The 24,206-nt window shown below is 45.4% G+C and overlaps 1 protein-coding gene across 4 annotated transcripts in view; it reads left to right on the forward strand.

The window, feature by feature from the left end:
- The window catches only part of CETN3 (centrin 3), a 106,669-nt gene that overhangs the window by 60,289 nt on the left and 22,174 nt on the right, over positions 1-24,206 (forward strand). For all 4 annotated transcript variants that reach the window (XM_029573514.1, XM_029573506.1, XM_029573497.1 and 1 more), the window contains exon 4: positions 7,068-7,259. In XM_029573514.1, coding sequence (XP_029429374.1) covers positions 7,068-7,259 — 192 coding nt within the window. The remainder of the gene's footprint in view (positions 1-7,067; positions 7,260-24,206) is intronic.

Here is a 24,206-nt window from a genome sequence, read left to right on the forward strand (position 1 = left end):
CTAGCTTTAAATCCAAAGCTTCCATGAGAATGGTCTTGATCTGATCCGTCGTAGCCTGGGAGATATCCCCACTGGGACGCGGCCCCGGTGACGCCGCCATCTTGGGCTCACTCGCTCTCGGCTTTTCTTTGTCCTTTTTCCCGGCTTTTAACGGCATCCCCGGGGAAGATCTTTGCATGTAGGTGGTGAAGGACATGTACCCCGCGTGCCAGGGGAGCGCAAAAGTGGAATAGGCGAGAATTAAATCCACGGCTCAAAAAACATGAGACTGGGGCACCCGGAGCTCCGTCCTCCACGTCTTCCCTCGCTCACCGCATCACGTGATCCACGTTGTCACCTTTAAAGCATCGTTGGTCAATGACAACGTTTTTGTTACTTTTTACTGGAAGGTTTTCCCATTTCCTTCTGATGGTGTGTGATCGAGTACAATAACAAGCGCTGTTGTAGATAGGGTTCTCATTTTTGCCATTGGAGGAAAAGCAAATACATGTCAAAATCATTCCATTGACTACGACAGGAACTATGTGGCAAGGGGCTTTCAGGAGATCATCCTTCTTGAGGCAGGATTGAATATATGTTTATGTTTTGAGGGCTCCTGGAGATGAATAAAAGTCATGTGTATGGCTATCACTTCCTCGGCGTTCAGGCAGGTCAGTCCAATGAGTGGTTTATGCACCTCTGCCAGCAGATGTAGACGGAGCAAAAGCTGAGTCATGGCTATATAGTCCCACACCGACATCAGCCTGCCAGTATTCTGTCTCCAGCAGATGGTGGACATGAATTTCCCTTCGGAGGATTGCCTGTGAGTGTGTAAAAAAAAAAAAGGTTTGAAAGGATATATCGGATAGACAAGATGTCTATACAGCACCACTTGCCTCCTGAGATGATTCCATGCCTTCAGTCTGGTAGCCTTGAGTGGCATGGACCTAAATTAATTAGTGGTTGCAGGCCAAGAGAGGCTAGGCAGTGAAGACTTTAGCTCTCTCCCCCCATAGCCAGGAGCCGTTCCTGCTCTCAGCCAGGGAGAGCTGAGGTTAGGTAAATGTTTTTTTACTTTTACTTTACTTTCTTTTTTTCAATGATTAAAAAAAAAAAAGCAGGAGAAAGGGTCTGTTTCCTTTACATTCAGCTGCCCCGCTCACATCTCTGGAGAGCTCTGTGAGGTGAGGAGGTAGTGCAAGCTTGGCGTGTTGAGCAGCTATTTGGCTTGGCCCCATTTCCAGTCTTCTCACTTCTTTGGTGCATGGTAGACTGCGAGGTAGTTTCATGTGCTTTTTACTGTCTGCCGTCAGCATGCGCCTACGCATCCGTTCTTGCCTGTACATCCCATTTGGTCATTCTTCCTTCTAGATGCAAATCTTGTGCAACCAGCTTATAACCATTAAGCCCGCAGCGAAGAAGTCTAAGTGCTTAGCTATTTGTGCTGCATACCACATCGAGGTCATTCAGTCGGAGCTTTCCTTAAGCCTATGTCAGCACTGTCTATAAGTTTGGGGAGATTTAATTCCTTCTAATTTTACTGGCATTGGTCCATCTCCTCGGTCTGAGGGGAATGGGACAGAGGGTGACGACGGGGGTGTCCCCTCCCTTGATAGATCCACGTGACAGGTCAGGGGACACTGGTTCTCAAGATGTCAGGTTCGGGCCTATGGGGCCTGGAATGGATCATTTCTCCTTTTTCCTGGGTGGAATTCTTCCAGGGATTGCAGACATTTCTACAGGGCTGGTCTTCTGAATCGGCGGTACCTACTAAGGGTAGGTCCAGTGCTCCGCCTCCTGTCTCCGTGGTCAAGCAGTGTGGCACAGTGCAGTCTGACAAGGCTCAAATGCAGGTGGATCTAGATGATACCAATAATGATGGTGGTAGCTCTTCTGGTGAGGAAGGGGATCTTCCCCCAGATGTGGAGCCATATAGAACTCTTCTCTGTTTCTTTCATAGGGATGAGTTACCGAGTTTGATCTCTCAGGCATTGAAGATCCCCGGACTGACTCCTTTTATTTATTTATATTCCGCTTTTTGCACTTTTCTCAGTGCTTCAAAGTGGATTACATTCAGGTATTTCCCTATCCCCAGAGGGCTTACAATCTAAGTTTGTATCTGAGCCAGTGGAGGGTAAAGTAACTTGCCCAAGGTCACAAGGAGCCACAGTGGGACTTGAACTCCTGGTTCATAGCCCACTGCTCTAACTACTAGGCTACTCCTCCACTCCTTGGGGTCACCCTACTCTATGCATCTTGTTTCTTTCCCCTCCTGAATACAATCCCAGCAGTTGATTGATCTGGAATGGAGCGCGCCAGAGGCGTCTTTAAAAGAGGCCACATCTTGGTGGGTTTATACCCCTTGAATCTGCAAACCAGAGAGCAGTTGTGTTTCCCTAAGGTGGATACTTTGGCGTGTTCTCTCACGAAACATACCACCATCCCGGTGGCCTTGCCTTTTGAGATAGCCATGGCTCTGAGGACCTTTTTCAAGGACTTGGTAGTGGTGGCTGCAGCCCTCCACAAGGAAGTTTACCCCTATCTGGACGACTGGTTGATTTGGGCCAAGAATGTGGAAGAGTTTTTGCGCTTCCTGCAGAGTGGTTTCCTTGCTACAGGAACTAGGCTGGGTGGTGAATCTGGCCAAGAGCATTTGCAGCCGTCTCAGACCCTGGAGTATCTGGGGTTCGATTCGATACAAAGCAGGGCATAGTATTTCTGCTGGAATCTTGGATCCACACATTGATGGTGCGAGTTTGATCCTTGTGGAACTTATCTAACTGCGTGGCCTTATCTGCAGGTCTGCCACATTGGACGTTGTGCCCTGGGCGAGGGCACATATGCGCCCTCTTCAGTGTGCTTTGCTTTCCCGATGGAGTCTGCAGTCACAGAACTATGCAGCGAGGTTGTTCACCTCTAACAGGAGGAACTCCCAGTTGGACTGGTGGTTATAGGCGGACCATCTCTGGAAGGAGATTTCCTTGAAGACGCCAGATTGGTTGGTACTCACAACAGATGCGAGCCTCTGGGGCTGGGGTCTCACTGTCAGGAGTTGATGTTGCAAGAGCACTGGAATTGCAGTGGAACATCAACAGACTGGAGGCATGTGTGGTTCATTTAGCGTGCCTGCAGTTCGCCGAGTGGCTAGAGGCTCGGGTGGTCTGGATAATGTCCAACATGGTGTGGGCAAGCAGATTGCCAGAAAGGACAATATCTGAGCCTTTCAGCTCCTGGTGGACCACTGGGCCTACTGGATCTAGACCTGTTGGCGACTTTCAACAACGTGAAAGTTCCACACTGCTTCAGTCTGAAGCGGGACCCAAAATGGGCATAATAAATGCTTTTTTTCAGGAGTGGCCACGTGGCACCCTGCTGTATGTGTTTCTGCTCTGGCCCTTGATAGGCAGGCTGGTCCAGAAGATTGCAAGTCAAACCAACACCATCCTAATAGTGGCTCTGGATTGGGCTCGAAGGCCATGGTACACTGTTCTCCAGAGACTTCAGGCTACCATCTTGGATGGATCTGTTATGTCAGGGGCCCATTCTACATGAGAATCTGGGTTGATTCTGTTTATTGAAAGGGCTTGGTTGTTGAAGTGGGGTTATTCACCTGCTTTAATTTCTACTCTACTTCAGATCCTGAAATTTTCTACTTCTCTAGCCTATGTTAGTTTGGAGGGTCTTTTGAGGCCTGGTGTTCTGAGTGAGGTACTCACCGCTCAAGGTGGATATTCTGTGATTTTGGAAGTTTTACAGGATGGCTTGCTTAAGGATTTGGACCTTAACATCTTGAAGGTTCAAGTGGCAGCCCTGGCTTGTCAAAGGGGGAGAGTCAATGGAGGGCCTTTGTGTCCTGTTTCTTGCAGGGAGTTAAGGATCTTCACCCGCGCCCCCCCCCCCCCCCCCCCTTTTCCCCCATGGCAGCTTCTGGTGCTTCTGTGGGACCTTAACTAGGTTTTCGAGTTCTTGGCAGATCCAACTATTTGACAGTCGCATACTCTTTCCTTGTGGCTATTTACCTTGACAACATTTTTTCTGGCAGCAGTCTGTTTGGCACGTCAAGTCTCTGAGCTGCAGGTTCTTTCCTGCTGTGAGCCTTTTCTTGGTATGACTCCGGGTGCGGTTCAACTTTGGACTGTGGCCTCCTTTTTGCCAAAAGTAGTTTTGGAGTTTCATTTGAATCGGTCCATTTCTGTGCCCACCTTGGACAGAAAGTTGAAGCTGAGTACCGTATTTTGCATTCCTTGGACTTCAAGTGGCATTTACTGTGGTACTTGAAGATGAATAAAACTGTTTTGGAAGGCTGATCGCCTATTTGTCCTCCATGGTGGAGGTAAACAGGGAGCTCCGGCGATGCCGTTAATGATAGCCCGCTGGGTTAAGGAGGTTATTACGGCGGCCTATGTGGCTGCTGAGGTTGCCTTGCCGAAACATTTAGACCGCACTCCATGAGGGCTCAGGCAGTATCGTGGGCAGAACTTTGTTTGACGTTACCTGCTGAAATTTTCCAACCGGTAACGTGGTCATTTTTGCACAATTTTTCCAAGCATTACCGCTTAGATGTTAGGGCTAGGGAGGATGCTGTGTTTGTGCAGATAGCATTGATTGGAGCATTGGCAGCCTCTCGCCCTTGTCGAGATTAGCTTTGGTACTTCACACTCATTGGGATTGACCTGCCTGAACGCTGAGGAAGGAGAAATTACTATTTACCTGATGATTTCCTTTCCTCTAGTAAGGGCAGGTCAATCCCAGATCTGCCCTCTGCTGCCGATGTTTGTTTAAATTTTGTGGTTAACCTTTCTTCATGCAAGCTATGCAGAGTATGGTTCCTGTGCTTCCTTGAAGGACTGGTAAGTGGCTTCTCTAGCCCTTAATTTACTAAACTGTTTAAAAAGGCATTAAAAATGTGGCTTTTTAATCAAGCGTATGGAACAGACATTAGCCAGTGATTATTTTTTGTTTGTTTTATTTGATTTAGTCATATTTTAATTTTTTATTAATTTAATATTAACATTTTGTTTGCATTTTAAGTATGTGTTGATAGATTATTACGTTATGATTGTATTTTATTATTTAAATTACGTTTTCCGCATTTTGTAATGTAACTGTAAACCGATGTGAAGGTCAACACCAAACATCGGTATATAAAACAGACTAAATAAAAAATAAATATGTTCCTTCTTTTGGCTGAGCTCAGTGTTTCCTGCTGGTTGGGAAGCCTGAATGGTTGGTGGTTAATATTAATATTCAAGTATAATCAGTTTTGTTCACAGTTTGGCATTTCCAGAGAATACTGGTAGACTGATATCATGGCAGGACTATATGGCTGTGTCACTTCAACTTTTGCTTCATCTCCATCTGCAAGTAGAGGTACATAACCCACTTGTTGGTATTGACCTGCCCTTACTAGAGGAAAGGAAAGTATCAGCTAAGTAATAATTTATCCTTTTGAGGGCAAGTCCATGGGTAGATCAAAGGATGACACTTGCCTTTTTTGCATCAGAGATCTTTTTTTTGAGCCATGCTGAATATATTTGACAATCCCAAATATCCCATTTTACAACGATTACTATCTGCAAATATCTGAAGGTTTTTTTGCCTTAATGAGTATAAAGACACGGGGTGTAGTAGTGAATTGAGTCCAAAGTTTCACCTAAAAACAGATTGTACATGTATTTCTCCCCCCTTACATTTTGAATATTAAATGGTCTTTTCAAAGCTCACCCCATTCCTTGTCATGACTCTGACTCCCAAAGAGAGGAGGAAAAGGAAAAAGAACTGCAAGAGATCACCAGCCATTTTCTGTTTTCCTACAGTAATAAGTATCGAACACAAAACTTTCATCATTTTGCTTTATAAAAGGTGGTTTCTACAGTTCTACCTTTACTACAGATAGCATCTGTCTACTGCCAGCCAATTTTCATTTTGCAGTAACGATTTTATTTTATTTTAAACATTTATTACCTGCCCTTCCTATGTTCTAGGCGGGGTACAAGGTACATACATAATTAAAACATCAGTAATATAATAAGACCTTTGTAATGTGACGTTATTTAAAAAAACAAAAAAATGACAGACATACAGGGGTAGATTTTAAAAGGGTTACGCGCATAAGTTATGAGCGTAACCCTTTAACCCCCCCGCGCGCGCCGAGCCTATTTTGCATAGGCTCGGCACGCACAAGGCCCGGGACGCACATAAGTCCCGGGGCTTTGCTGGGGGGGCGTTCCGTGGGGGCATGGTTCCGGCCCGGTGGCGTTTCGGGGGCATGGCCGAGGCCTCCGAAATCGCTCCCGGGCCGGGGCATCACGCGGCAGCGGCCGACCATCGTGCGCGACTTACGCGTGCCTGGGGCAGGCGTAACTTTCGCGATAAAGGTGGTTGAGGGGGGGTGTAGATAGGGCTGGTGGGGTGGGTAAGGGAGGGGAAGGTTGGGGGAGGCCGAAGGAAAGTTCCCTCCGAGGCCGCTCCGATTTCGGAGCGGCCTCGGAGGGAATGGGCAGCATGCGCAGGGCTCGGCGCGCGCAAGGTGCACAAATGTGCACCCCCTTGCGCGCACCGGTCCCAGATTTTATAAGATACGCGGGTATCTTATAAAATCCGGCATACTTTTCTGAAATCTACCCTACAGCCTTCAAAACTACTAAGATGAAATATTTATCAAGAATAGGTGTTATTGCATAGGAATGTTTTTGATATCTTTTTTTAAGAATTTGGGCTGTTTTAATAATCTGATTTCATTCGAAAGGGAGTTCCAGAATAAGGATCCTGCTATCGAGAGAGCTCGTTCTCTAGTTTCATCCAGCTGTGCAGTTTTGGGGGAGGGACTAGACTAGATGATTTTAGTAATCTTGCAGAGGTATATATTTTTAAGACAGCAGTGATCCATGGAGAGGTAATATTATAAAGTTAAGCATGGTGACACTTGCCTTGGTGACACTAGAAGACTGCATTAAATATTTAGGCTATATAGTTTTGTGTTAAATCTTCACTAGTTACTTTTGTTTACCATGGTTTGCACCATGACAAAATACATTTTTGTGAAATTAGAATACCTGCGATAATATTTGTATTTTCTTGTATTGTAGTGACTGACTGGATTTTAGATAGAGATCCTCAAGAAGAGATGCTGAAGGCATTTAAATTATTTGATGATGATGATTCTGGTAAAATAAGCTTGAGAAATCTGCGTCGTGTTGCTAGAGAACTTGGGGAAAATATAACCGATGAAGAACTACGGGCTATGATAGAGGAGTTTGACAAAGATGGTGATGGAGAAAGTAAGTATTTGAAAATGATAATGAAATGTAAATCATTTATAGTACGGTCTTTGATTTGCTGGTCACCACTGGGATATATTCTTCGCAGAATATTAGAAAATAGGGCTTGTTTTCTTCTGTATTTTGTAGAATGTTGTATTAGCAATAAGAGCTGCTGGGACCATGTTTTCAAAAGGGGAAGATCATGGACCTGGCTGCCATTTTATTTTCTTTTTTAAATTATAAATTGTTTTTGTGAAGGGAATTCTAGAGTTTTATTCCCTTGCTGTCCTGCTCAGACCAAATTTTAATTTGCCTCTGAGAGGCAGGTACTTTTCCTTTAAATTGTACTATTTCTTAAATTACATTGCCAGCATCAGGTCCATTATTGTTAACTGTAGAGGCTGTCTAGGCAAATTAATAAAATTGTGCTAACATTCTACATTTTGATATTACAATGATGCATTTAGCAGCTGGTTGTCATTTGGCCTATCTAGTTGTGATATGCTTAGTATAGCAATGATATTAGTTATTTTAGTACCTATTAAATATAGTTTGTGTAAAAGACAATGTATGATAGTCATTACTGCAACACCATTTTTTAAGGATTTTTGTTAGGAAATGTGTAAAGCCATTGGCATTTTCTCCTGTTACATGCATAAAAGTATTTTATTAGAAGATCAGGGTGTTTAGCTTTGTTGCATTTACTGCTTTGCCTAGTTTTGAACTGTCTGCAAAGGATACAGCTGTACTTTGAAAAAAAATCTGTTCCTGCTAATAAAATAAGCAGATGATTATTTTAATACATTTTTAGCATGCTAAATTACCCAAGATATATAAACTATATATTGAATGGGTTTTGATTGTACAATAAATCAGGAAAAGAATCTGGACATTATATAGTTTAGTGCAAGGCTAGAAATGTACCATTGTGGAGCAAATGATAAATTGTATGCAGAGAGGAGAAGATAATTGTACTTTTGCAAAAGGCCCTTCTTAGACTCCATATGAATTGGTCCTTTAAAAAGAAAAGGATCATTCAGTCTGTGTTCTTATACAATGCCATTGTAAGCGGAAAAGAGCCTGACCTAGTCTTGCTATCCTCAGAAGATCCTGGTTCAGCATACCTACGGTACCTGAATGTAAACTGCTTTGAAGTGCTAAAAGGGGGAATTTAAATAAATATAAAACTGACCAAGTACAAATAAATCATTAAAAGATAAGACTGGAGGATGAAACCTCCAGACTTGGCTGTCTGAATTGGAAGTGTTCAGAGAATGAGTGAGGGGAAAGAAGGGTCGGATCTGAGAACTGTGTGTAGGTGAGGGCTTCTTAAACTGGTGACCCCGTTTGAGGTCCCAACCCCCAAACTTTCAGCTGGGGGTCACAAGTTCTTTAAACAGAAGCGCTCTTCAGACACCAGCAACAGAATTAGTAGTGGAAATCAGCATGAGGTCTTTGAGCCAGCATATGCCCACAGGTCCTGCAGTGATCCCGTTCTCGCATGAGTCTCTATGGTAAGGAGAAGCCCTGCCTGAGAAGGAATCGGGGCCATCGCAAGATTGCACTGTCTTACAGGTTTCATGTTGACTTTAGTTACTAATGATGCTGTTTGCAAACCACCATCTGGCTCAGGTCCAGCCATGAGAGGAAGCTGAGTGTGCATGGGGCAGTGAAGATTGCCACTGCTGTCTTCTTGCCCACCACTAAACCTACCCAAGAGAAAAATGGTGCCCTTTCTTCCTAGTAGATATCATACACATTTGGTCTGGGGCCTAAAGGAAAATATTGCCGCTGACCCAACCAGGGAGATGTTTGGAGAAGGGATCCAGATGCATGATGGGTTTGAGAGTTAGATCAGCTGGAAAAGGATTGGCTTGTGGAGGGTGAAGGAAGGGGAATGACAGAATATCAGCTGGGAGGTATGAGTTGCAAGGGTTGGAGAGGAGTGGGGACACTGGGAGGTGAGAGAGGATGGGGTATGGTGTTTTGATGGAGGAGATGAGAGGATCAGTTGATTATAAGAAGAACTTGAGTCCGAGAGGATCAACTAGTGGGATGTGAAAAGGAGTGGATGAGAGAGAGGGGATCAGCTAGAGAATCAGGTTGGAAGAGGGGGTTCTGGTTGAGGGAAGGAGATTGAGAGGAGGCACTCTGTGGGGTAGAGGTTGAGAGAGGATTGACTGGAGAGAGGGTGGAGGTTGAGAAAGGGGATAAGCTTGAATGCGGAGAGAGTGAGTATGGAGTAATTGTTGGACATTATTGCACAACCTTGCTAATTTGTTTTCGTGGTTCTCTGGGGTCATGTGAATTTCAAGTGCTAAAATGCAGTCACCTTGGCTAAACGTTTGGGAAGCCCTGGCATAGATATTTCATGCAACCTTATCCCAGGAAACATGTGGGTAGAAATTTTTAGCTGCTTCAATAAACATTTTCAGAGTTGAGATGGATGAGTTCTGGGAGATTAATGGTATCTGGGAATTAGGATTTGGTGATGATCTAATTGATTGGAGTATAGCTTTGGGATCAATTCCTATCGCCTACCTGAGTCAGGGTCAGAAAAGAAATATTTTACTTGAGCAAGGTAACTGGTTGAAATCATTGTGAAGGTTTATTTGTGTGTTTACTTTTTCTGAATTGCAACAACAATAAATGCTCAAACAGAAGTTTAAAATAGAATTGAATTAATGAACTGATGACTTCTTTTAACTAAACTTAGAATAAGATCATAAACTAGTATATTTTATCTAACTTCTTAAAATATCCTATGATTATTCTGCTTATTTGCTTTTTTTCCATGTTATCTTACTACACCAGTCCAGGTCATAAATGGGTTATTTTCCCCTACCAGCAGATGGAGGCAGACAATGCAGTTTTTTTGTCTCTGTGACATCACAACCACTACTTATGGGTGGTGCCCCGCACTAGGAATCCAGTAATTTCTGCCTCCAGCATATGATAGGTTGGGTTGGTGCAGCAGTACAGTGTTGGGTCTAGTTGAGCTGGCCGGGAGAACAGTTTAAAAATTTAAAAAAAAATATATATAAAAATAAAATAAAGCTGTAAAGGTTTGGAGAGCACATAGAACATGGGGAGATGTGGTCTGCACATCTCTGTGGAGTCAGCTATGGGGTGAATCGAGGTGTGTTCCCATGACTCGTGGAGAATTGATGGTGTAGGAGGCGGCTCAGGCAGCATGGATAGGCCTGCATGTGACGTAGAGGCTTGCAGGGTACCCGGGCCGCCATGGAGAAAGGGCCCATTGGTTTTGCCTGCATCTGGACTGGAGAGAAGGCCGGGGACTAATCTATAATAGGATTGGATCCTCCTTCACCTTCTGCTGTTTTGTTCAGGCTGCCAAGCATCGAGGACACTGACACTCAGCTGGCTGCAATTGTCACAGAGCTGGTGGCCATGTTGGATACTCCTCCGTTTTTAGACCAGGGAGATAGTGAGATGGCAGGGACCGGTGGAGGGGATGAGTTTTCTTCGGTTTTTGTCCCAGCAGTGTGTCCACAGGTGGTCCGGTGGGTTCCACCCCCCTCCTTGGCCTCTGTGCCCTGCAGGTAACTTCCTTGGAATTTTTCCATTTTCTTCATCATGCTGTTTGTGCCTTTACTCAGCTTGGGTAGGTCCCCCCCCCCCCCCCCCCAGCAATAAAATAAAAAATATAAGACATTCATAATATTAAAATACTAATGAAAAAAAGAATGTCAAAACAGCCGACGAACATCCAATAATTTTAAAAGCTTGCATTAATTTATTTCCCAAATCACCAATAAAATATTTCAAAACAGTAGAAAGATTTAAAAAAAACACTCAATTAAAACTAATAAGGATTTTAAAAAAATCTCCTGCTCTCCCTTTCTGGAATCTTTTGATTTTCAGTCACCTTGATGATGTTATCGTGGATTGGGGGAGGTAGGGACACACACAAATATATCTTCTCTCTCTCTCTCTCTCATACACTCTCAAACACATTCATTCTCTCACACACTCCCTCGTATATATTTTCCTATTCTACACATGCCCTCTCTCACCCTCATGCACGTTCTCTTACACATACACACACATGCACAAGCTCTCAAATGCACAAATTATCTCCCACACATATATACGATTACACAGGCGCACACACACTCACACCTCCTTCTCTTCAGGCCATATTGAGTCTGTGGTAGGTCTTCTGTTGGGATCCTCCTTGGAGTCCAGTCAAAAGGGCATGGGTGACCATTGAAGCACCGGAGCCCTCATGGGAGGACTCTGGGGATGCCGATAGTGTGGCACTTCTGGAAGAAGGGGAACTTTCCACGGGGCTAGAAGATGACTCTCATCATTCACTTGTTTCATATGGGCGAGATAGGTGTCACCATAGAACAAGTGATTTCCTCTCTATAGTTGGGAGAGTCTCAGCCTCAGGGGTCGGTGTGGGATGCGATAATCAAAAGGAAAACATTAGACCACTACTGCCTTTTCACGCCACCCAGAGGAGGAGGAGGAGGAGGAGATAATGTTAGAGTGGGAGTTCCAGAGTCGGGACTGCGGGGAGTTATGCTTCTGCATCGGCTGTATCCTCTCCTTGCAGTTATATTACAACAGTTTTTCTTTCAAGTTCTAGCGGTTGATTCCGTGGTCACTGCTATGACCAGGCATACCACCATTCCTGTGGAGGGAGTTGCCGTTTTGAATGATCTGCAAAATAAAAAGATGGAGTGCCCTCTGAGGAGCCTGATTGTCAGCTAAAATTTGATACAGGCAGGAGATTCTGGAATATATGATTGCACAGGATACTCAGTGCATACTCAGAAGAGCCAATATTCATCAACTTTGAGAGATATCTCTGCCTAGTGCCGCCTGATGATGTGTCACACTGAGCATGGCTAATTCATCCTGCAGTGTACAGAAAACACGGTTTATGGTACGCAAACTTGCTTTTCTTGGCATTAAATCTTAGCTGCCAGATTCTAGATCATTCCTCAAACTTTGCTAGATCCCGCCTCATGTTTTGCACACATTCTGGCTGTCTAACCCAGAGATTCTCAACGACTGTGCTGCGGCAGGATTCCTCCTGTGCCATTGTGGTCTCCCTTCCACACCATGGCCTGAAAAGTTGAGGCCAGAGGGGCCATGGTGGAGCCCATCTTACTGTGACTCAAAGAAAACAGGAGGCCGGCAGGGCTGTTTTGGCACAATTTTTTTTTTTTAATTAGTATTTTAATATTATGAATGTCTTATATTTTCAGGGTCCAGCATGGGGAGTGTAGGAAGAAAATATGGACTGCTCCAGCTTGGAGGGAAGGGGGGGATGAGAATGCTGGGATTGAATGGGGTGAATAATGGGATCTAGCCTGAAGGTGAGAGAAAGGGGGGGGGGGGTGACTAGCTTGGAGTTTCTAAAGGCTGCTGTTAGGTAATTTAAATATTAATGGAAATGTGAGGAATGTGGAAGCACATGTTAAAAATTAAAAAAAAATGCAAAGTTGGCTTGGAAAGAAGCTAAAATCACAAAACTTTAAGTGCGTACATTGCCAGCGATTCTGCCATGATTGCCATCCTATATTTTTAAACTTGTCTAATTTATATTTTAGCCTTTTTAGATAGTTAATTTAGTTAAAAGTACATTTCCTGGTATTTTCAGTCACATGACCAGTGACCAGCGGGTATGAATATATGACATAGTGAAATTTGATGCACTACGAGGATCAAGCAAACTTGAAAGTGTGTCCTGGTATAAAAAAAAGGTTGAGAAGCTCTGGTCTTCCATGTTGATGATTTTGGTATCGTCTGCAAAAAGACAAACTTCTGATAATCCTTCTGCAATTTCATATTAGAAAATGTTCAAAAGAACCAGTCCAAGGACCATTCTCTGCAGCATACAACTAGAAATGCCTCTCTCCTCTGAGTAAACTCACATGGTAGGAGCACAAGATGGCGCCGATGGCCATGTGACAGGGGCTGACCAATGGCACCGGTAGCCCCTGTGACAAAGTAGGTCAAAGGCTATCTGTGCCATGATGAAACCGGCACCAAGGATGTGAGAGTGCAGGGGATGACTCCTGGACCCCCGCTGGACCACCAGGGAGTTTTGGTAAGTCTTAGGGTGGGGGGGAAGGTCAGGAGGGTGGGGGGTTGTAGTTAGTTTTAATTTTAGCTGGGACACGAATAGAAATCGCCGTATTAACGCATCGGGGCGCCATACGGCCGAATGCAACGTATCTGCTCCCCGACGAATCCCGAATGCACCGTATGGCTTCCATCTGCACAACCCTAATAATTTCTGCAGTCCTTCCACTTCTGGGTCTCTCTTTTTAAAAGGAACATAAATCCTGGACACAAGGAATAGATTGTTCTTGAACCTTGATAATTTTCATCTAATAACTTTTAAACATATCCCTTGGAGATACTGCTATTAATCTTGGAAAATTTAACAAATTTCAAGTACTTCCTCCTTAAAAGATTTTCCATATTTTCCAACATCTTAAAGACATAATGATGATCTTTAAGCACAGTCTCCTGTATATTTTTAATGTGCTTCACTTTGTTTTGTTATTCTAAAACTTGTTCGTCAACTTCAGAGTATGAATTCTTTAGTAATTGCATGCAATTTTCTAAAGCTGAATTCTTGTCCACCACTAGAAATGCCTCTCTCCTCTGAGTAAACTCCATTTACTACTATAGATTGTTGCCTTCCACTCAGCCAGTTTCTAACCTAATCAGTCACTTTCCAAGAACTTCTCCTGATAATCCTTCTGCAATGTCACATTTAGAAAATGTTCAAAAGAACCAGTCCAAGGACCATTCTCTGCATAGCTTCTCATTTCCCTTTCCATGAACAAGCACCTGTTCATGGAAAGGGAAATGAGAAGCTATGCCATATAGATAATTTAAATTCCTGGCTCAAAACCTGGTGTACAGAAAACGATTTTTGTATACATTGGAGGCTGGGGTCGTGTATGGAGCAGTAAAAGGCTAAATGGTAAGGATAGTCTCTACATTTGTCTATAGCAGGAAGGAGGATGCTAAGTGAGAAATTCAGATTCTATATTATCAGACACTTAAAATAAAGAATGGGGTGGCAGGAGATGGCGGATGAAATTAACATGTCACCTCCAAGAAATACAGGAAGTGGGAGGAGAAAATAAAATCAATCAGCTCAAAAATGCAGAAAAGGTGTCTGGGAAGGGCAACAAATCAAGGGAGAAAAATTGGAAAGCTATGACTACAAATGCTCATAGTTTGGGCAGTAAAATCCCAGACCTGCACGTCCTAATGGTGGAGGCAGACTTGGATATTATTGAGATACGGCCATTCCGGGCTCTAAATTAATGAAGGACAAAGAGGCCAGAAAAGGGGGAGGAGTAGCTCTTTGTCAAAAACAATATCCAAGCAACTGAACTGCAAGGAATGTGGGGTAGAGAAGAAGCATTATGGGCCATCCTAAAAAAAAGATGGTGCATCCATTTTTACTGGAGTGGTTTACAGGCATCCAACTCAAACGGAAGAACTAGACAGAGATCTGGTTAAAGACATCCAAAAGGTGGGAAAGAAGGGAGAAGTGTTGATTTTGGAGATTTTAATCTGCCAGATGTAGATTGGAGAATCCCTTCTGAAGAATCTACCAGAAGTAGAGAGAGAGTGAATGCCCTGCAAGGGACTCTGTTCAAACAAATGGTAATGGAGCCCATCAGGGAGGGAGTCATCGTTGACCTAGGGTTCAATAATATGGATAATTTATTTATTTTTATTTGAGTTTTATATACCGTCATTCGGTGCAGCCATCACAACGGTTTACAAGATTCAAACAGAATACAGATAATTAAACATTGCTGATCATTGCAAAAATAACAGTGGGAGGGATGACGGGATCGGTGGGGGGGGGGGGGGGGGGTGGGAAGGGAAAAAATGTTTCTTATAAGTTCGTAGTGGTATGACAATGGTTGATGCTGGTTGCTGTTTCTTTCTTGGTTGTGTCTCTAATGTCCAAGTGGGTGTCCACCTTAGTAGTATTGATTATCAAATGGTATGGTTTGATATCGCAGATAGGATGTAGAGAAGTCACACGAAGACCTGAGTTTTGAATTTAAAAAATACGGACTTTGTCGAAATGGGGATATACCTGAAGGCAGAACTGGGTGAAAATGAGAAAGGTGGAACAACAGTGGGCCAAACTAAAAGGAGCAATTACAAAGGCAACAGATCTATATGTTAGAAAAGTAAACAAATGTAAGAGAAATAAATCAGTCTGGTTCTCAATGGAAGTGGCTGATAAAAGAAAAGCAAAAAGAAAAGTATTCAAGAAATATAAAGGTTCCCAAAAGGAGGAGCACAGGGAAAAATATCTGGTGAAACTGCGGGAGACTAAGAAAGAAATCAAGAAAATAAAAGATAGGATTGCCAAAGAGGTAAAACGAGGTTACAAAACAGTGAAATTGAAAGGTGACAAAGATCAATGTGTGGAGAGAGAGACGAAGAAATGGCTGAAATATTAAACAGATATTTCAGTTCGGTGTTAAGCAAAGACTCTGGAGAAGGACTATTGCTAGTTAACAAGACTGTGGATGGGGGTGGAGTAGACTAAATTCTGTCTACTCCACCCCCATCCACATCCGTATGGGAGGAGCTAGGAAAACTAAAAGTGGACAAGGCTATGGGACGGTACATCCCAGGATACAGAGGGAGCTCAGAGGTGTGCTGGCAGGTCCGCTGAAGGACCTGTTCAATAGATCCCTGAAAACGGGAATGGTGCTGCAAGACTGGAGAAGAGCGGTGGTGTCCCACCACAAAAGAGTGGGAGCAGAGAGGAGGCTGGAAACTACAGGCCAGTTAGCCTCACCTCAGTGGTGGGAAAATTTAATGGAGACTCTGCTGAAGGAAAGGATAGTGATCTATCTACAATCCTGTGGGATGCTTGACCCGAGACAGCATGGATTCACCAGGGGAGGGTCCTATCAGACAAATCTGATCTTTTTTTTTTTTGATTGGTTGACTAGAGAATTGGATCAGGAAAAGGGCGTGTGATGTGATTTACTTGGATTTTTAGTAAAGCCTTTGATATGGACCTACATAGGAGACTCGTGAACAAAATAAGAAACTAGGGAGTGGGTGCCAAGGTAATAGTGTGGATTGCAAACTGGTTGGCTGACAGGAGACAGCAAGTAATGGTAAATGGAATCTACTCTGAAGAAAGAACGGTGTTAAGTGAAGTGCCACAGGAATCAGTTTTGGGACTGATTCTGATCAATATCTTTGTGAGCGACCTGGCAGAAGGGATAGAAGGTAAAGTTTGTGTATTTGCAGATGATACTATCATCTGCAACAGAGTGGATACGTTTGAAGGAGCAGAGAGAATGAAAAGTGATTTAAGAAAACTTGGTCGAAGATTTGACATCTGGGATTCGGTGCCGAGAAGTGCGGAGTCCTACATCTGGGGTGCGACAAATCAAAAGAGCTTTATGTGATGGGTGGTGAAAGACTAATGCATATGGATTGGGAGAGGGACCTTGGTGTGATAGTGTCTGATCATCTGATGATGGCGAAGCAATGTGACAAGGCGATAGCTAAAGCCAGAAGAATGCTGGGCTGCAAAGAATAAGGAATAACCAGTAAGAAAAAAGAGATGATAATGCCCTTGTACAGGTCCTTGGTGAGGCTTCACCTGGAGTACTGTGCTCATTACTGGTGCCAGTATCTCAAAAAAGATAAAGTCAGGATAGAGGCGGTCCAAAGAGGAGCAACCAAAATGGTGAGGGGTGAGCATTGGAAGATTTATGAGGAGAGGCTGAAGGATCTGAATATGTACACCATGGAAGAAAGGAGATGCAGGAGAGAGATGATATGGACCTTCAGATATCTGAAAGGTTTTAATGATACAGAACTGTCAAACCTTTTCTGTTGGAAAGAAATCAGTAGAACAATTCAGAACCGATATCGGGAAATTTCTCACAGGACAAGCAGGATGGTAGTCCTCACATATGGGTGACATCACAGGATGGAGCCCAATCACGGAACACTTTTGTCAAAAGTGTCTAGAACTTTGACTGGCACCTACTGGGCATGCCCAGCATGGCACTAACCCTGCAGCTAGCAGGGGTCCCCCTTCAGTCTTCTTTTTTCCGCACAGCAGAAGCCATGCGGTTAAGGAGCTCCGCAGAGATTCCTGACAGGAATTTTCCTCATGGAATTACTGAAAACTTTCTTACCCCACAGGGGTCCCTCCTTCAACTTTTTCAAGCCACGGTACTCCGGTAAGTTTGTTTGTTTTTTTTTTTGTTTTTTTACCTGTTTTTGGTCGATTCCCGTCTGGTTTGGCCCTCACGGCCTACTGGCCGTCGACCGTACCGCAGCTTAAATATTTCAAGGCCATGGCGTCAGGGTTCAGTCGGTGCCCAGATTGTAACCGCACCATGTCCATAACAGACCCTCATAAGGTCTGTTTAATGTGTCTCAGATGTGAGCACGACGTCCTGACCTGCACCAAATGTGCCCTAATGACACCAAAAGGTCGCAAGGCCAGAATGGAGAAGATGCAACTTCTCTTCCATGCTCAAACCCCGACGCCGTCCATTACATCGACGTCGTCAGAACCGGCACCATCCACTTCATGCCAGTATCGACCACCGGCCAGTGACCGTCCGGCATCGACGACTTTTCTCGGCCTTCAACTCCCTCTACTCCCCCTCAGGACCGAGGGGATCGTAGAGACAGACATCTCCATCGGAAGTCATTTATCGTTGACCTCGCCATCATCCGAGCCGCCTTCGAAGAAACCCTGTCCACATAAGGCACCGACCTTTTCTGTGACTGGGTCACAGAGGCAACCCTCACCCGGACGAGTATCGGGAGCCGCGACTCCGCCTTTAACGGTGGTCCCTCTGGCTATGCCTCTGCCTCCTTCTCCCCTTCCGGAGCCGGAGCTGATTGCTCTAGGTCTCCGTGAAGAACTGGACTGGATGGTTCAGGAGGCCATCAACAAGGTGATGCATCGACTACAAGTTCCTCCGGCACTGACACCGGTGCTGGTCATGGAGCAGACCACCGACCCGATTCCGGCAGAGTTGGCCCCACTGCTCTCGAAGATGGAAGCGCTTATTGCTGTTTTTCCACCGATGGATCCCGGGTCACCGATGGCTCCGGTGCCCTCTCCTCTTACTTTGTCATCGGGAGGAGAAACACCGTTCCACATCCCTCCATTGGGAGTCTTACCGATGCCTCAGCCATCGATGCCAATGCGTCTGACTCCACCGATCCATCCATCGATGCCTGTACGGGTGCCTTCGATGCCTTCATCGGTGCCTCCAGTTCTTCCTTCGATTCCTTCAGAGCCTAGACCTGGACCTTCAGGAATTCCGCCCCGTTCCCCTCTGGTTCCTAAAGGGGCAGGTGCTGATCCTGATGATACCTGGACTGATGATTCTTCACCAGACACCGATGACTTGCCTTCACCACCTCCTCCTACTGAAAGCAGGAAGCGTTCTCTTCCAGAGGATCTTTCCTTCATAAATTTTGTGAAGGAGATGTCTGAATTGGTTCCCTTCCAAATGCAGACCGAACAAGATGACAGGCATCAAATGATGGAGCTGTTGCAATTCCTGGATGCTCCCAAGGAAATAACCTCCATCCCTATTCACCAGGTTCTTCTGGATCTCCTCAAGAAGAACTGGGAACACCCTGGCTCTGTTGATCCAGTCAACAGGAAGGCTGACACCACTTATTTGGTACAGTTAGTCCCAGGTTTTCAAAAACCTCAGTTGGATCACCAATCTGTGCTTGTAGAATCGGCCCAAAAGAGGGCAAGGAGATCGAAACCCCACTCTTCCTTTCCCCCAGGCAAGGAGCAGACATTTCTAGATGCCATTGGTTGCCGTGTCTTCCAGGGCTCAATGCTCATCTCCCGAATTGCCTCTTATCAACTCTATGTGATCCAGTACAACAGGGTCTTATTTAAGCAGATACAAGAATTGACAGACTCCCTGCCTCAACAGTTCCAAGATCAACTTCAAACCCTAGTGAACAAGGGCTTTGAGGCAGGCAAGCATGAGATAAGATCATCTTACGATATCTTTGACACTGCTACCAGGGTATCCTTAGCTGCTATTTCGGCAAGAAGATGGGACTGGCTCAAGTCTTCGGACCTTCGCCCTGAAGTACAGGACAGATTATCCGACCTGCCCTGTGTAGGAGACAATCTGTTTGGCGAGCAGATTCAACGGACGGTGGCGGAACTCAAGAACCATCATGAGACCCTGAGACAGCTCTCTCTGATGCCTTCTGAGTATTCCTCAAAACAGCCTCTCCGAAAGGACGCTAAGAAATCCTTCTTCTGTCCGAAGAAATCCTACCCACCACAATCTAGAACTCGTTCTACGAGACCTTTCCAAAAACCCAGTCTCGTCAACTACGAAAACAAAAGCCTCAAGCAGCTCCTCAGCCGGGCCCGGCTTCCGGTTTTTGACTCCTGCATAGGGAGCAGCAGCCAGCTTCCACTGCCACAGATACCAATGGGAGGTTGATTGTGCCATTTCAACAACAGGTGGCACTCAATCACCTCAGACCAGTGGGTCCTGGCAATAATCGCTCAAGGTTATCATCTGAACTTTCTCTCCATTCCACCGGACTCCCCACCTCTACCGACGTGGAGAACATCCGACCACTCCATCCTCCTGGAACAGGTGGTCTCCCTCCTCCTTCAGGCCAAAGCAATAGAACCAGTACCCTACTCTCAGCACAGATGAGATGGAGTTATCGCAATATGTGTGTATGCGTCCTGGAGGTCTAGAGAGCAGAGCGCCAGTCTCCTCTTTGCAAAAGAGGAAGAAGAGAACCAAGGTTTCCATTTTGAACTTTTCTCGATGGAGGTACTTGTTGAGGGCACGTAGGTCCAGAATTGGACGAACGTCTCCCGATTTTTTGAGGATTAGAAAGTACCGGGAATAGAACCCTAGGCCGTGCTGAGAAATATGGCCGTGCTTGAAATATTTAAGCTGAGATTTCTGATAGGCCCCAAGCACTATCAATACCAAGTGCTTCCATTCGGCCTCACATCTGCACCACGAGTCTTCACAAAATGCCTTGTAGTAGTTGCAGCCTTCCTCAGGACTCAAGGTGTCCACGTCTACCCCTATCTAGACGATTGGTTGATCAGGGCTCCCACTCAGCAAACTGCTCTGTCGTTCCTACATCTTACCCTACATACTCTGATTTCGCTAGGATTTCTAGACAACTACGACAAATCCCTACTTAGTCCCATCTCAAACTTTATCATTCGTAGGGGCAGATTTGGACACCTTGCAAGCAAAAGCTTTTCTGCCTCGACAGCGAGCTCTCACTCTAGTCTCGCTCGCACACCAGCTACAGTTGCAGCACCGCACGACTGCACGCTACTTCCTCTTCCTGCTGGGACACATGGCGTCCTCAGTTCAGGTTACCCCAATGGCCTGCTTGGCTATGAGTCATGCAGTGGACTCTAAGGTCACAATGGACTCAATCCATTCAGCCCCTGTCGACCATTGTCCACGTCACCGACTCACTCCATCAGTCTCTAGCTTGGTGGAAAAATCACATCAATCTACGCCAAGGTTTGCCCTTCCAGCTCTAGACCCTCAAATAATTCTCACCACTGATGCTTCCAACCTCGGCTGGGGAGCCCATGTGGCCGAACTGCAGACACAAGGATCTTGGTCTCCAGAGGAAGCCAAACACCAAATAAATTTCCTGGAACTTTGAGCAATCAGATATGCTCTCAGGGTATTTCAGGATCACCTGTCCAATCAAGTCATCCTGATTCAGACGGACAACCAGGTGGCCATGTGGTTCATCAACAAACAGGGAGGGACGGGCTCCTACCTTCTGTGTCAGGAAGCTGCATGGATATGGGTGGAGGCCCTCTCCCACTCGATGTACCTCAGGGCCACCTACTTGCCGGGAGTGGACAATGTGTTGGCAGACAAGCTGAGTCGCACCTTTCAGCCACACGAGTGGTCTCTCAACCCCTCAGTGGCGAACTCGATCTTCCATCAATGGGGTTACCTTCATATAGATCTTTGCGACATTTCAAAACCGCAAAGTAGAGAACTTTTGCTTTCTCACTCTCAGCCAACACTCTCAGCCAAGAGATGCGTTCTCCCTCTCATGGGCAACCGGTCTCCTATATGCATTCCCTCCACTTCCACTTCTCTCGAAGACTCTCGTCAAGTTACGTCAGGACAAGGGAACCATGATCCTGATAACACCTCACTGGCCACACCAAATGTGGTTTCCAATACTTCAGGATCTCTCCATTCGCAGGCACATTCCCTTGGGAAAGGACCCGCTTCTGATCACTCAAAACGACGGGTGCCTACGCCACCCCAATCTTCAAGCCTTGTACCTGACAGCCTAGATGTTGAAAGGTTAATTCTTCAGCCACTTAACCTTTCGGAACCAGTATCCCGTGTCCTGATTGCTTCGCGGAAGCCTTCCACGAGAAAACCCTACCTTTACAAATGGAATAGGTTTAAGTCATGGTGCTCTTCTCAATCCCTTGACCCCTTTACCTGTCCCACCACGAAGTTTCTAGACTATCTCTGGCACCTGTCAGAATCAGGTCTAAAAACTTCCTCCATCAGAATGCATGTCAGTGCGGTAGCTGCCTTCCATAAAGGTAACGGGGACATTCCTATTTCAGTACAGCTCCTCGTAACATGTTTTCTGAAGGGCTTGCTCCACCTCAAGCCTCCACTGCGTCCCCCGGCCCCTTCTTGGGACCTCAACCTGGTTTTGGCTAGGCCCATGAAACCACCATTCGAGCCTCTCCATTCTTGTGATCTTCGCTATCTCACATGGAAAGTAATTTTCCTTTTGGCAATCACTTCTGCTCGCAGAGTTAGTGAATTACAGGCTCTAGTTACCTATCCGCCTTACACTAAACTTCTGCAGGACCGGGCAGTACTCCGCACTCCCCCTAAGTTCTACCTAAGGTAGTATCGGAGTTTCATCTCAATCTTTTATACTCCTTACCTTTTTTCTCAGGCCCCATTCCAATTCAGGAGAGCAGCCTCTGCATACCCTTGACTGTAAACAGACTCTAGCATTCTACCTAGACCGTACAGCTGCCCTCAGGAAAAGCACTCAATTGTTTGTCTCTTTCCATTCCATCAAATTAGGGCAGCCTGTAGGTAAGCAGACTCTTTCCTCCTGGTTAGCAGACTGCATATCCTTTTGCTATCAGCAAGCGGGCATTCCACTTCAAGACCATGTTAAGGCACACTCTGTGAGGGCCATGGCGACTTCAGTAGCACACCTTCGCTCTGTGCCGCTTCCTGACATTTGCAGGGCTGTCACCTGGAGTTCTCTCCATACCTTTACAGCCCGTTATTGCTTAGATAAGGCCGGAAGACAAGATTCCATCTTCGGCCAGTCTGTCTTGCGCAACCTATTTACAACTTGACGTACCAACACCCTTCCGCCTGCCCGTTAGGGTTCAGGATGCCCTCCGCCAAATTCCACCCCAGTCCTAGTGCCTTTGCACAACTGGGTACATTTGGTGCATATTCGGACATCCTCAGCTCAGTACTCACCCATATGTGAGGACTACCATCCTGCTTGTCCTGTGAGAAAGCAAATGTTGCTTACCTGTCACAGGTTTTCTCACAGGACAGCAGGATGTTAGTCCTCACGAAACCCGCCTGCCACCCCGTGGTGTTGGGTTCGTTACGTTTCTTATTTTATTTTTCAGCACTTCCTGTAGCTTTTAAACAAGACTGAAGGGGGACCCCTGCTGGCTGCAGGGTTAGTGCCATGCTAGGCATGCCCAGTAGGTGCCAGTCAAAGTTCTAGAAACTTTGACAAAAGTGTTCCGTGATTGGGCTCCATCCTGTGATGTCACCCATATGTGAGGACTAACATCCTGCTGTCCTGTGAGAACACCTGTTACAGCTAAGCAACATTTGCTATTTCTCCACGAAGAAGGTAGTGAATGCCTGGAATGTACTTCCAGAAGACGTGGTGAAGACTAAAACAGTCAAGGAATTTAGAGGCATGGTATAAACACTGGATCCCTGAAGGCTAGAGGTTGGAAATAAGTGTACATTGGGGTAATTGGGGATAACTTGCTGATGTGGCAGTTGCTATTCTTAACAATTAAGCCTTGATGCTGTTAATGCAATTCCATCACTGCTCTCTGATTCGACAGCAGTGAGAAAAGGGGAATTTGATTCAGACAGCAACCAACAAGGGCCTCAACTTTTACAGTTTGGGGAACAAATAAACATGGGGGTAACTAGCTGATGTGGTGCTTACTATCCTTAATCACTAAGCCTGATACTTTTGATGCAACTCCAAAATTGCTGTCTGCTTTCATTGCAATGGTTAAAGGAAAGTGGATTCAAACAGCATCCGAAGGCCATGACTTTTACAGTCTGGGAAACTGATAAGCATGGGGTAAATGTCACAGTGCAGCAGATACTGACATAAGCTTGCTGGGCAGACTGGATGGATCATTTGCTCCTTTTCTGCTGTCATTTCTATGTTTCTATGAGCATTAACTGAAGAATGTTCCAAACCACCTCTGTCGTCTTTCCGCAACTTCTCACCTCTGGAAGCTCTAAAATGGTGTCGTCCATGATCCACGTCTTCAAAGATTCCTCCCACTGTCCCTGCAGTGTGAGACATCAGCATGATGCCATCAGTTGGTGACTCTCCGCAGAACGGGAGGCAGGTTCCAGAGGAGGTGTTCTCACTGTTGGGCTCATTGAAGCTGATGAGCCTAAAGGACATGGGGGCAAAACTTCCCCTCCCAATTGCCTCAATGGTTCTCCTTCCTGCAGTACAGTCCCTTGGAGAACGTAGGCATCCATAGGTTCAATCAGCAGCAAGAAAAATAGGGCTACGGGTAATACCCCGTACCTTGCCTTCCTCTTGCGGCTCATATCGGCAGGAAATTTAAGAGGAAAAAGGAAAGTAGCCCTAACAGGGAGCAGAAGCACATACTAC

The sequence above is a fragment of the Rhinatrema bivittatum genome, chromosome 1, assembly GCF_901001135.1.
Source record: "Rhinatrema bivittatum chromosome 1, aRhiBiv1.1, whole genome shotgun sequence".
NCBI classification, from domain to species: domain Eukaryota; kingdom Metazoa; phylum Chordata; class Amphibia; order Gymnophiona; family Rhinatrematidae; genus Rhinatrema; species Rhinatrema bivittatum.